Raw genomic sequence first — 14,069 nt, 5'->3', positions numbered from 1 at the left:
CAGTTGCAGCTGACCTTCCAATAGAGGTCATTATACAGCCTCTAACCTTTGTAAATAGCCACAGTGGGTTTCGATTACTTAATCACTGGCTAATTGGTGAAGGGTTGAGAATTAGCAATTAAGATTGAGATGTAATTAAGCTTTTGCTGGCATACTGTATGAGGGGTGTACATGATACAAGTAGTGTTTGTTTTTCAATGCTGTTATTTTGTTGTAAGAATCTGAAAAGACTTCACTTCATCTGGCCATAAGGAGTTTTTATGTGTGTAGATCCTTGGGACTGTCCTAAAGGAGTGTGGGGTCTGTTATACTTGTCTGTTGGATTGTTAATGTGTAGAGGTCTTCCTCTGCCATGCTACCAGTTAAGAAGAGACTGCCTCACAAACCAAATATCACTGTTTCTAGGTGTGCACCAGAATGGCCTGATATTTTCTGACTTGGAGAATTTAAACCAATGAACATTTATGTGCCATCAATGACTTTTGATGAGTTTCTGATAGGAGGAGATGGGCAAGATGATCGAGGAACCAATGTGAAATGCTGTACATTTAAAGCAGTGACACTTTACTGTACAGTCAGTGTTGGGGAGAATTACTTTTGAAGTCATCTGAAAATTGGTTTTGAGAGGTAATGTATTTTAAATAATACATTGTATGTAGTATGAACACATTACTTACTGTAGATCACTGTATTTTTTCCCCTCAATGTCTTGTTGAATTTAAAAAGTAGTACCTTACATTCGTGACTTGTAACTATACATTACATTTAAAAGTAACTCTTCCCAACACAGTGTGCAGTTATTGTGGTGAGAACACTTTTAGGAGAACAGCTTGTTTCTTTTATACATAGACAAAAGTATTTGCACCCATAGTTTGAGAGTGTTGTTTACTCATTTACTTTCACAAATACTCATCAATGGTATCTTTTTGAAGATTGTTGAACATTTATTCATGTTTTTGTGCATTTGTAGAATTCAACATGATACTGTCTGTGTTCTTGATGCAACAGTCAGTTTCTTGGTTGAAAAGTAGCTTATGTTTGAATTGCATTTTACAAATATTACTTACTTTCATTTAGTAGAAATAAGTATGACAGAATAAGATTGAACTAATACTAACTAAAGTAGTATTATATGTGTAATATGAGTAAACAATTTTTTTTCCAGCCGTGCTGTAAAAGTGGATTTGTGTTAGACTGAGAATAATGAAAGACATGTTGAAATAGCTCTTTAAAATAGCAGAGAGATGGGGGGAAATAAATATGCCCAAAGAAATTCTGTATTGAACCCCTGCTTTTTCAGATCGTATAACAGTTACTGTAAACATACTCTATTTAGTCAGTCTTAGCCCCTAGACAAAACAAACTTGACAGCTGTCATCCTTGAGAGTGTTAAATAACATGATGGTGATCCATGGCAGTCACACTAGCTGACTTCATACAGTTACAGAGTTTCACAGAGTCTGAAACTTGTGTTCATAAATGGGGAAATAAAAAATAAAGCAATGGGAGATTACTGATAATGGCTTAGATGTGGCTTTATTTATATATGGAACAAACAGACGCCAATTCCACGCTGAACCGTAAGAAAAAACGTTATTTGGCTTTGGAGCCTTCTTCTTCAGTCTTCCTCACTTCTTTCAAATATGTAGAGTTCAGTAGTTTGATGGACTTCTTGGAAAGATGGAAACAATGGTCAACATGTCCATTTGTTACATTTTAGTTTTATTTTTTTTTTAAATGAAAACGCCATTGTACATATTATTCCAGGATGGTCCATAATCCACCACATTATTCCAGAATCACTCTCCCTTAATGCCAAACCATTTGGAGGGCTATTTGCACCTGACTAGTTTTTTAAAAGCAAACTTGAAATCCTCATTAAAGCTGGTATAGAGCAAAGGATTGATGAGTGAATTCACGTAGCCCAGCCAGGTCAGGAAGTCTGATATTTCAGCCGAAGGGTCAATGAAGCGGAGCCCAACCAACAGTTCCTTGAAGAAGAAGGGCAACCAGCAGATGACGAAGGCCCCGAGTATGAGGCCCAGGATGCGGGCGGCTTTCCTCTCCCGCGACGAGGATATCTGGTTCTTCTCGCTGGTCTCGTCCATCTCGGCCACAAAGGGCGGGACGCGAATCGTAGCGTTCAGCTTATCGAACTCCATCGTGGGGTCAGACATGGAAAAGTCCGACACGCAGAATGTCTGAGTTAGCCTGCAGTGGGCAGTGGAGTTTTGACTGTCGTTGCTCCTGTTGCTCAGGTGTCGGCTGGAGCCTCGTTTCTGGTAGAGGGTTTTGGCTGCGTGGTAAATCCTGTAGTACAGAATTAAGATCAGCGTCAGTGGGATGTAAAATGCCCCAAACGTTGAGTAAACGGTGTACAGGATGTGGTCGTGCTCAATAGTACATTGGGTGAGATTGTTGGTGCTGTAGCTGTGCCTCCAAAACAAGGGAGGCATAGAGATTAACACAGAAATGGCCCAGACCGTCATTATCATGATTGCTGCTCTTTTTGCTGTTCGTTTCTGTGCATATTCAATGGCGTTCGTGATAGCCCAGTACCTGTCTAGCGCTATCACGCACAGGTGAAGGATCGAGCAGGTGCAGCACGTCATGTCCAGGCTAAGCCAGGCCTCGCAGATTATGTAACCAAGTGACCATGTTTCCATGGTGATGTAAATAATACTCAAGGGCATCACCAAAATTGCAACCAGAAAGTCTGTCACAGCCAATGAACAAATAAGATAGTTGGCAGGCTGATGCAATTTCTTTGTTGTGCAAATGGCTACAATGACAGCGCAGTTCAACAGTGTAGTAAGGAGTGTTATGACCCCCAGGGGAAATGAAATTAGCATCTTTTCCGTAACTGATTTGTATTTTATAAGCACACTAGGTTCCGAGGTGAAGTTTGTGACATTCATTGTTCCAGAGTGCTCCAGCAGAAGTCTTTCCTTTTCCATCAAAATGTCAAACTGTTCCCCTTGATCAAAGCTGTAAATATTCGGAGTGGCATTTTCTTCTTTGTCCTCTGAATTCGGTGTTCCTGTAAAAATGTAACAAATCTTCATTATTACAATGCAACCTGCATTGATGCTTAACATCCTTGCTGATTACTAATATGATACGGCACAATACTGTGCTGAGGACCTACCATGGATCTTTATTAAAGCTTTACAAATGGCTGGCCTGTTCAATGAATGGTTATTGTACTGCACTCGTAGGTTATTCAATTAAAAATCCCCTGGTGAATTGCTCATTTTGCTACTTTTTTTATTCATCTTTCTACATGTTTCTGTTACTTTCACCATCTATCAGGAACTTGCGATACTCGCTGGTTTTAGTCGTTACTTTCTTTTATGGCGCTCAAGATCAAACCACCAAGAAAAACACATTTATTTTTGTCCAGAGTAAAAGTAATTATGTGTTAAAGAAATTACAATGCAAATGTAAGGTCTTCAAGAATCAAACTCTTGTACAGTTGCAAGGTCATGTTATGTGGAATGCTGTAATGTAACTGAACATAATTTTTACATATTGGACTGAATTAACATATCTCTACAGATAACATTAATCTCATACCACAGGAGGTTTAAGTATATCTATTTTGGAACTTTACCAATACTTATGCTGCTATTAAACAGCTTTCTACTTTTTTTTAGCTAGATAAAATTCATATGTTACAGTCCAAATGTTTAAGAAGGATTTGGTTATGGAAGAAGCCCAGTTTTCAACATCCTGAGACAGAGTATATAATTTAGCTTCTTGTCATCTACTGCTGAAATGACCAAACATTTTGTGATGTACGATATATTACTGCTGTCTCTATGTGTACATGCTTATAGAACCTTTAGTGGACATCCAGAAAGTTCAAGGCTAACTTAACTGTAGTTTTTACTTTAAATACTAAATAAATATGTTATTTTTTTAGGTGCTACAGGGAGTCATTACCCCTCTCAATGCAATATGAGAGGGTTTGAATATTCCAAAGCAATGTCTGTCACTGTTTTTTTCTGTGGTTGGCAGACGTCTTACACAGTACAGACAGAGGACCTCATCCAAAGTTACTTCAGGCTCATAAGGTCTGCAAACACATGTCCCTTCTGTTCCAGTTGCAGATCTTTGTGTGTCACACTTGAAGCACTTCATCTAACCACATCATCCAATTCCAGGTCGCGGAGGAGCCGGAGCCTATCCCAGCAAGCAACAGGAAGCAGGCAGCACCCTGGACAGGACAATATTCCATTGCAGGGCACACACAGATATGTACACATTCACCTCAGGGCCAGTTTTCCCAGAAGCTAGTTAATCTACCAGTACAGTATGTCTTTGGCTTCAGGGAGGAAATTGGAGCACCTGGAAGAAAACATGGGGAGAACATACAAACTCCAAAGACATGGCACCCCAGGAATTGAGCACGGGCCCCTGTGCTGCGAGACAGCCACACCACGGAGCCCCAGGGTACAGAATTTCAAGCTATATTCGATCCGCAATTGGGAACAGGGTCAAACTCCAGAGGCACAATTTGCCACTCCAGTGCGCTACCCTCTTGGAACATGAGGGAATAAGGCGGTCGGGCTTTTAAAGACATACCAACTCCATAATCAAATGTCTGCAAAGCTCGAATGCTGTGGCTATGATTGCAAACAAGGACCTGTAGTAATATCAACACAGAAATAAAAATTATTTAAAACATTTTCGGTTTGTTCAAAAACGGTTTACCGTTCATATCTCTTATCTCAAAAAAATGCCACACAAAATATATTTCTTTTTAATTCTTCAGCACAGGAGTGCAGCCTTACAGGACAGTCTAAGCACTGTGCCAGCAGAGGGCACAAGTCTACCACCTGGGTGCTTCACCTGTTTCACTTGGGCTTCAGACATTTAGCCACATACTCATTCTAATTCACCATTCAAAAAGTAGCTATTTGGATTTGTGTGAGTACATTATTTTTTACAGGTATCAATAGAGTATATCTTCTTGTTTCATGCCAAAATAATACCATTCTTTTTGTTGTGTCTAATATGTTCTAAAACGTTTGACAAGTTTTCTTCCAAGCAAAGCAAACCCGTTTTATTTTTATCCCCAAGGTCCACCGGCTATATGAGAGCTGTCTTTGTCAATCGCTTCGGAAACTGATTTTTTTTCTCTGATTTATCTTGCACTTTCTTCCCAGACAGATTTTAATACCACCAGAAAAACATAGGACATAAAAAAGGCTCAAAGTCAATTCTTTGGACATAAAGACATGGGCTTGGAATGTTTTACACTACATGAGCTATGAATGAATATTATTGTTGTTGTTGTAGTAACAGACATAACATAATAATAACAACAATAATTATTATTAGTATTATTAATAATATTATTATTACTAATTATTATCCCTCAATTTCCCTTCGGGATCAATAACGTCTTTATCTATTATTAGTCTACAACCCTGGTCACTGCTCACACTGCTGCCTGCTACTGATCTCAGCTCTCAGACAACCAGCACACTCGGAGAGGCAGCATCTACTACCATTCCTCTGCTCCACTTCTTTTAATCTACTGCACTTTGTTTTCCAAGGGACTCAAGTCACTCCTTCTCTACACCTTTTTTTCCCGTTCAGAGAACTCAGAGCTGACAAGGAGTGAATTCATTTACAAAGGTTTCTTTTCAATCGCCAATTAAAAAAAAATCCTCTGGGTAATTAGGGGCTGTAATTGGCAGGCGAAGTATGAATTACGTGTCAGACATAATGAACCGTTTCAAAGTCTGTCCTTGACATCAATACATTTACATTAATCATAGGCCATCTTCTAATATTTGAGCATTAGATCTCCCCATGCCCCGAGGAAGTCTATCAAAGATCTCCACCTGTCAGTCCCATGTCATTCATGTGTAGAATTATTCTGACATCCGATCTGCAGCTTTCAAACTTCCTCACTGCCGGCTGACTGCATGAGAACACTGAGCTCACTGCCCTTATTACTCATAGGGGTTCTGCGTGATTTATTTTAGACTTGTGGGGATTTCTTAGATGTGATCAACCTTCGAACGAAAATGATTAGAATCTTTACGATTCTAATAATATAAAAATAGTAAAGCGACTGGCGTAGGGAATAACATTAGTTTCACAAGCAAATAAGGAAAGCAAATTGCAACACATATTTTACAAGGAAAACACCTTTAAGGTTTACGGTCTGTGTTTCAGGCGCGCGCACTCACTTTGAATTATGGGAGTGAATTGTTTTTCACAACACCAAAACAGAAGACAGAATGCTAAAAAAATTCAGAAAGCTTCTTCTGCTGCAAATTTGCAAAATATGTGAAATTTGAAGTCTCTTTAGTCTGGAGGTTCTTAATCTGGAGTCCACGGACTTCTACAAAAAGCTGTGGTTTATCGTGTTTTCCCAACTCTGAAAAGAATGGTATGTGTTGTGATAGGTGTAGATACTGATGGTTTATTTATTTAGCAGTCTGTTATACAGTATGTAGTCCTAACTGTTCCTTATCTCTGACTGTACTGAAGTTCTGACAGCTCAGGCAGGTTCACAGGGTATCTGCCCATTTCTGCATATTTGACAAAGATCTTAACATTTGTACTGTAAACCGTGATTTAAAAACTCAAGGATCTCAAAGGAATCCAAGCATGCCTGAAGTTATTTATAGATTTTTTAACCAAACTAGTAACTCCTCTTTAACTTTTATTTGTAATTTCTTTCAATGCTGTGGTACAATGCCGGGAGTGTGTGGTGTGGGAGGCGGAGCCCCGGATTAAGGAAGACGCGTTGCCGAGGAAACCACACCTGACGTGATTAAGTGAATGAACGGGAGGTGTAGAAGTGGTTTAAAGGGGGGAAAGATGCAGTAGGACATCGGTCTTGCTGTGGCTGCAGTGGTGAGAGAACAAATGCGTAGGCTCTCCCGTGAGAGAGCCGGGCTGAAGCAGGACAGTAGCGGGTGTGAGACGCTACTAGTCAGGGCGATGTTAGAAGGGCGTGCCGCCATGTACAGTATGAGTGAGCAAAGACTTGATTAGCCGCTGTAGTAACCCCGTGAGGGGGTGGAGAAGAACGACAGTCTCGGAGGGGGTTGTGAGAGGAATAGCCTGCGAGGAAAAAAGTGAAAACGTCAGTCTGTGAGGAGACTGACAGGAGAAACGGAGCTTTATGAGATCGTCTAAAGGTTTAAAGGGACAGCATCCTGCTAGCGTGTGAGAGCAGGGTTGCCGTGTCCGCTGTATGAGTGAGGGGTGAGTCAGTGTGTGTGGACCAGAGTGGGTTGTGTGGTAGAGGGACCCTCCCCCTGGCAGTACATTGATATCGGGGAAGCGAGTGGGGTCTCTCTCGCTACACCCTCTGGGAGATAGTGCAGTGGTGGCTGGGCACAGTGAGTTCACAGCCTAAGGGTGTGAGAGTGAGGTGCCAGAGAGGTTGTGAGTGTGTGTTAGAGAGGGACAGTATGTTGGGTCTCGGCACAAGCTGCGGAACTGTAATTCACTTGATATCCAACAGGTGTCTCTGTACAAAAAGCAGTCTGGAGCTGAGCAGGTGGTTGTAAAGAAATTAACACATTAAGCTCTGGAAGAAGTAGAGTGGAGGGGGGGGAAATCAAACCACTGCCTCTTTCAGAATCGGCTGCTAGGAAGTTGGATAGCATGCAGAATGTTTGATCCCTCTCACTGGGCCAGGATTTCACTCTCCTCCTGGGAAATGGGCAGAGGTTGGCATGTTTCTCCAGGAAGCGGAGTATCCTTTGTGGAAAGTGTGAGATTTTCAAATCAAAGTTATGGACAGCCCGCTAGACTTCTTCATAATAAGCAGTGAAACCCAAGCTGAAGCTACTAGGAAGTGCATTTAAAACTGAAAGGGAAGATTAGCTTTTTTACATTAAGAGTTGTGGAAGTATGGAATGGAATAACTATCAGTGTTGTTCAAGTTGATACTCTGGCTTCTTTTGCAAAATGGCTGCATGAGATCTTGGGATTCATTAGATATTGACTCCCAAGTGGTCTACTGTACATGGACCAAACAGCCTCCTAGTTTTCTAACCTTTCTAAGCTTCTCATGAAGCTGTATGCTATGACTGAATAACTCGTTCCTCATTGACCAGGACAGCGTTGATGAGGTCAAAGGGACGGTCTGAGTTGTGTTGTGAACCAAGGAAGTATTAAAAGTAAGAATAATGGTGAATAATTTATTAAAGTACTGGTGTTCTATGATGAAGGTGATGTCTTCGTTTAGCAAAGCAACCCCCTTTTTCCATTGTTGCTGCCCCAAAACTGGCTCTGCACTGGACTGATGCACAAGAACATTACTGCACTGAATTCAGTTTGCTTCCTTGTAAGGCAGAGGAAAGTTTTTGAAGACAACACTCCTAAGAAGTTATCTTTTTTTTTTATTTTTTACTGGAGACTTATGAAAACAGGATATTAATGGAGACTCGGGCACACTGGTGATAAGTGAGGGTCCGGGGGGGGGGTGTCGGTAGGTGTGGGAAGGTTAAAAATCCCCTCTTTAGAAAGCTATCTAATTTGTTGAACAGATGATGCCACACCTGCACTCCAAAATGAAATCATAAAATTATATATTATTTTATTTCAGAGCTTCTTTTATACTTTTCTTTTTAAAATCTGTTGGCACTTTTAAGTAAATGCACTGAGCCTCCTCCAGTAGTGGTCTTAAAAGAGGCCTGCAGCATATGTGTTGGGACTATGTGGGTCTTCTTAGTATTTTTTTATAAATGATGTGGACATAGAATTGAGTATTCCTGATGTAATAATGCGGGTTCTTGGGACGAGCCAAGGCGAACACAAGTAGAAGTCAATGCCCTGTTTGAGGGGGTGGACGCACCGGTGTGAGGTCAGCAAAGGAGGGGAAAAACTAAAAAGAAAAGGGAAAAGAAAAATGGACCACTTGAAACAGTGGCATCCAGCCTGGACTGTCCCTATTTAGCGCGGTCCAGACTGCAGAAAAAGAGCAAAGCCTAAAAACTCGGCCTGCCCCAGGGATGATCCATGGTGAGACAGGAGAGGAGAAAAAGAAAACAAAGAGAAACAAAAAAAAAAAAAAAGATGGGCTGATGCTCTTTCTTCACAATCCCCTTCGGGACTGTCGCTATAATCTTTTCCCCTTGCGGGGTTCCTGGACTAAGTCCTGCTAGCTGTGTTCAGTGTGTTCTTAACCGCTCCCACAGCTGTGGCTCATCCGAAATTAACCACCCCAGCTGTGGTTGTCAAGGTAATGCATCACCCTCAGACAAGGGCTCCGCCTTCACGCTGAACATGCCCCACGTAATACCGCACTGGCTACAGCTTTCTGAACATCATATGTAAGCACACTACAGACAAATCACAACATTCAGTAGCACCTGTGACTTATTTGTATGATTGTCTCAGGAGTACTAGTGGAAGCCCTTTATGTTTGATTGAGCATTACAACAGAGCCTGCTTCATGACACATTCCCTGCTGTAACTGCACAGAGCTTATACCCATCATGGACTATTCTCATGTTCTTATCATAAAATCACATTCTGTAGCACTAAATAGCTAACTATTTTCTTGACTGAGCTACTTTACATCAACTTTCTGTTGACTGAGAAGACGTGTAAAACGTAGCAATGGGCCCTCTCCTTTGTCTGCATTAGAATTTACCCATAATAACAGAAATATTAGCCTATTGCTGTACAAAAAAAAAATAAAAGAGTCTGATTCTTTTCAGAATCACCAATATCAATGATACTAAAAACATACAAGTTACAGTACAATTATAGTAAAATAATTGTTAATACCATAGTGATAGATTGGAATAGATGTGATCCTGAAGTTTCACATCCTTTAAAACATTTGAGACACCTGGCTCCTCTTTGAGGGAAAAAAAAGTATAAAAAAACGATGAATTGCTGTGCATTTAACAAAACTTCAGGTACATTATATCCATTGCCTCCTAAGAACATAAGACGGTTTATTGGCTGCTTATAGCTAAATGATCCTCCAGCTGTATCTTGAAAGAAGCCAGGATATCTGCTTTAACGACACGGCTGGGTACTTGTTCCTTATTCCCACCACCCTTTGTATTAAGAAGCATCTCTTGTTCTCAGGCTGAAGCACTTTCACATGGTTTCTACATGTTTCCTTTAGTTTGTTCTTTACAGGTGTTCTGAAATGTCTGTGTTACGTAGACTTTCGGGACTTTCAATACTTCAGTCAGGTTCCATTATAGTAAGAAAAAACAAAAATTAAATTTTTGGCCTGACAGTACAAGAAATTCCTTTACATTTCTCCCATTTTATCGATTATAAGAAGACATAATGTCGCTTTTCCTACGGGGTTTTTGATCCTTTGCCCTAAGTTTAATTTTCACAGCTTGAAAACAAGAAAATGAAACTGGGACTGAAACCAGACCAACTCTGGTCTAAATGAGCCACCCTGACTTGTAACTGAAACCTCATTGGATTCCTCTACAAATCTAACCTTAATAAAGGGAGAGCAGTGTTGTGCTTTTCCCTCCTAACCTAAACCTTCATGGAAGTCAGGAGTTCAAACCCTTTTTAACCACAATGGAGAGCCAACCTGCTGTTCCCTTATAACCTTATGGGAACTCTGACCTTTTTCTCTGTTCTAACTGACACTGAAGTTGGTCTGACTCCACAACTGCCCAGACTTTTTTTTACAGAGATGCCCAATTAAACTCACACACTTGCAGTCTTGTACAGATAACTAAACATATTTTCTTTCTTAGACTGGTCCCTAAGCTGCACACCTGTGCCTCAAACTGAGAGAAGTACAAAGATACAGCTATTCATTTACAATGCATATATTGGACATCCATCTTCTAACAGCTTTATTGAGTCCAGGGTTACAGGGCTGCCAGAGTCTATCCCAGCAACCGACGGGTGCAAGGAGGGATACACTGTGGTGAATTTTTGTCTTACCTTTAGGCCTGAAGCATGTTTTCCTCTGAGATTTGCCAGTACTTTGCTCCATCCATTCCCATCAGTCTTGACGAGCTTTCTAGTCCCTGCTGATGAGAAGCAGAAGAAGCAGAATTATAATATAATGCTAGCACTGCCTGACAGTGTGGGTGGTGCATCAGATGTAGTGTGTTGCATTTATGTTCCAGTCTTGCCTTGTCCATGCATCCATGTTCTAACAGCTTTATCCGATACAGGGTCGCGGAGGAGCCGGAGCCGATCCCGGCTAGCAACAGGCACGAGGCGGGATACACTCTGCAAGGAACGGCAGTCCATCCCAGGGCAACAAACACAGACACACGCCAACTGCCCTAGGAGTCAATTAACCTTGCAGTGTGTCTTTGGACTGTAGGAGGAAACCGGAGGACGTTGAGAATCCCACACAAACGTGGGGAGAACATGCAGGGTCAACTCATCGCAGGCAGCACCCCGGAATTGAATCTGGGGCTGTAGTGCTGCGAGGCAGCAATGCTAACACTGCATCCACCTGTCTAGTCTGACCACAAAACCCTTTGCCACGTGTTTGTAGTATCGCGTAGGTGTTTTGGTGCAGATCTCATCCGGAATCTGAATTTTTTTGTTTTGTTCTTCAGCTCTGTACAAGCCATCTTTTTCGGAGTGACTCATTGCCATATCACCTCATGTCAGCCACTGAAAACTGAACCTCTTTCAAAGTTGTTAATGCTCCCACAGTGGCATCCTTACTTTAATAATAATAATAATAATTGCTTACACTTATATAGCGCTTTTCTGGACATTCCACTCAAAGCGCTTTACAGGTAGTGGGGATCCCCTCCACCACCACCAGTGTGCAGCCCCACCTGGATGATGTGACAGCAGCCATAGTGCACCAGTACACTCACCACACACCAGCTATCAGTGGGGAGGGGAGCAGAGTGATGAAGCCAGTTCAGAGATGGGGATTTTTAGGAGGCCATGATTGGTGAAGGCCAATGGGAAATTTGACCAGAACGCCGGGGTTACACCCCTACTCTTTTTCGAGAAACGCCCTGGAATTTTTAATGACCACAGAGAGTCAGGACCTCGGTTTTACGTCTCATCCGAAGGACAGCGCCTGTTTACAGTATAGTGTCCCTGTCACTATACTGGGGCATTAGGACCAACATGGACCGCAGGGTGAGCGCCCACTGCTGGCCCCACTAAGACCTCTTCCACTTTGTTTCCTTTTTACCCAGCTGTAGCCAGTCTGGGTATTTTCTCATTCTTAATGCTGTTAAAATTCAGTTAAATAACCATCTCATTGCAATTATCCCCTTGGAACCCCTTCAGTCTGGTTTAAGACAACTACACAGCACAGTAATTGCCCTGGTTAAAGTCATTAATGATCTTATGGTTTCTGATTCTGGTTCTCTTTCCATCCTTATTCTCCTTGGGGCCACTTTTGACACTGTTAACCACGATATCTTACTTTCTCATCTTGGGACTGTGTTTGGAGTTTCTGGCATTTCTCTTACATAGTTCAAGTCTGATGTTACTGATTGCTGACGTTTTGTCGCTCTTGGCAGTTTCAGTTCTAACGCTGGACATGTTCCTACTTGGTCAACTATTAAGAATCACATGGTCTAAAGGATCATGTCTACGCTGGTGATATTCAAGTCTGTGTCCACATTAAACCAGACACTGTCTCTGCTCTATCTAATTATACCTCTGGCATGAAAACATGGATGACTCAAAACTTCCTTCACTTAAACTGCGACAAGACTGAAGTCATGCTTCTCGGCATCCCCCATCAACTAGGCAAAACCAATGCAGTAGATGATACCGTACTTGAATTTCAATCCAAATGGAAGAACTTGGGGCTCTTGGGAAGAACTTCTGGCTTGACGTTTGACCCACACGTGCAACATACTGTATTCTTCCATGTTCCATGCAAAAGTGCTGTTGCTAACTGTTGCTGAAACAACACTTTTATTTTCTCTCAAATTGATAACTGTAATGCCATACTCGCTGTGGTATCTAAATCCACATTGAATAAACTACAGCATGTCCAGAATTCAGCCACCAGCATCCTGACCAGGTCTAGTTCAAGAATTACATTACTTCTACTCTGGAGTGCTTGCACTGGTTTTGTGTTGTCTTCAAAATCCTCATGCTCACCTATAAGGCTCTGCATGTCAGTACCCATCACCCTTCTCCTCACCTTGCAACCTGCATTCCTCTAATTCTGATTTCCAGTCTGTTCCCCAAGCCCATCTACACTCTATAGGCCTTCTCTTGTTATACCCAAAAACTCTGTATGTGTATCCCTGAGGATATCTGTCACGACCATGAGTCATCGGAGATCTACCCCCAAACGAGTTAACTGGTTTCAGCGGCTCACTAATTACAACAAGTGTAATTAGCTATGCACGTGTTAGCTAATCACCTCCTGCTGTGGCGTCATACTTAAACCCTCATTCCTCTCTGCTCTACACTCGGTATTAGTTCCTCATCTCGAGAGCTCCTACCTCGCCCTTTTTCTAAAACATCTCTAGAACGACTTCTTTGGATTTGGACTTGGTTTCTCGTTCTTTGACCATGATCTCGCCTGACGATTTGGATAATCCTCCAGTGCTCTTAATGATTGCCTCGACTCTCTCGCTCATCTGTATAGGACCCGTTAACATTCTGACATGGATTTGCAACAATATCAGATAGCCAATTTCCCTGAGCTCTTTCAAATCAAGACTCGAAAGCTTCTTCTTTATTAAATTGGTTCTGTGTCTGTCCCTTTGCTTTCCTACTGTGTTCCAAACCATCATTATAACTTGTGTAATTCTGCTGTCTACTCCCACTGTGATTTTTTTGTATTTTTTTCTTAAAGTGCATTTAAAGGCACAATACAATATAAGGTTTTTCATTATTATTGTTGTTCATATGAATTATTTACTTCTTTCGGTTTCTGTGCTTTGAAGAGTGGAGTAGGCTGTGTATATAACAGATATTATTGCTACAAAGTGTCATGGCTGCACTAATGCATGGCACTGAATGGGAAACAAAAATCTACAAAGATCGATTGGATTGTTGGAAGTAAATAAACAGCATTTTTGATGAATAATTAAATAACCAACAAGGGATAATATTTGTCAGACCAGCTTGATCAAGCCAGGGTGAAA

The 14,069-nt window shown here is 41.4% G+C and overlaps 1 protein-coding gene across 1 annotated transcript; it reads right to left on the bottom strand.

The window, feature by feature from the left end:
- Positions 1–1,832: 1,832 nt before the first annotated feature.
- On the bottom strand, positions 1,833–10,966 carry htr1e (5-hydroxytryptamine receptor 1E). Its single transcript, XM_088906685.1, has 2 exons — positions 10,915–10,966; positions 1,833–3,040 (listed from the first exon to the last, which is right to left on the bottom strand). The coding sequence occupies exons 1-2, from the start codon at positions 10,964–10,966 to the stop codon at positions 1,833–1,835; spliced, it is 1,260 nt and encodes a 419-aa protein (XP_088762811.1).
- Positions 10,967–14,069: the final 3,103 nt, after the last annotated feature.

Source organism: Atractosteus spatula, chromosome 2 (assembly GCF_055471065.1).
Source record: "Atractosteus spatula isolate fAtrSpa1 chromosome 2, fAtrSpa1.hap1, whole genome shotgun sequence".
Lineage (NCBI taxonomy): Eukaryota > Metazoa > Chordata > Actinopteri > Semionotiformes > Lepisosteidae > Atractosteus > Atractosteus spatula.
This window is presented reverse-complemented; position numbering and strand designations above follow the sequence as displayed.

Coding starts and splice junctions, on each gene's coding strand:
- htr1e (XM_088906685.1), bottom strand. CDS start 10,966: ATGGAGCAAAGTACTGGCAAATCTCAGAGGAAAACATGCTTCAGGCCT. Junction 3,041..10,914: donor AACATGCTTCAGGCCTAAAG/GTAAGACAAAAA, acceptor ACATTTTTACAG/GAACACCGAATTCAGAGGAC.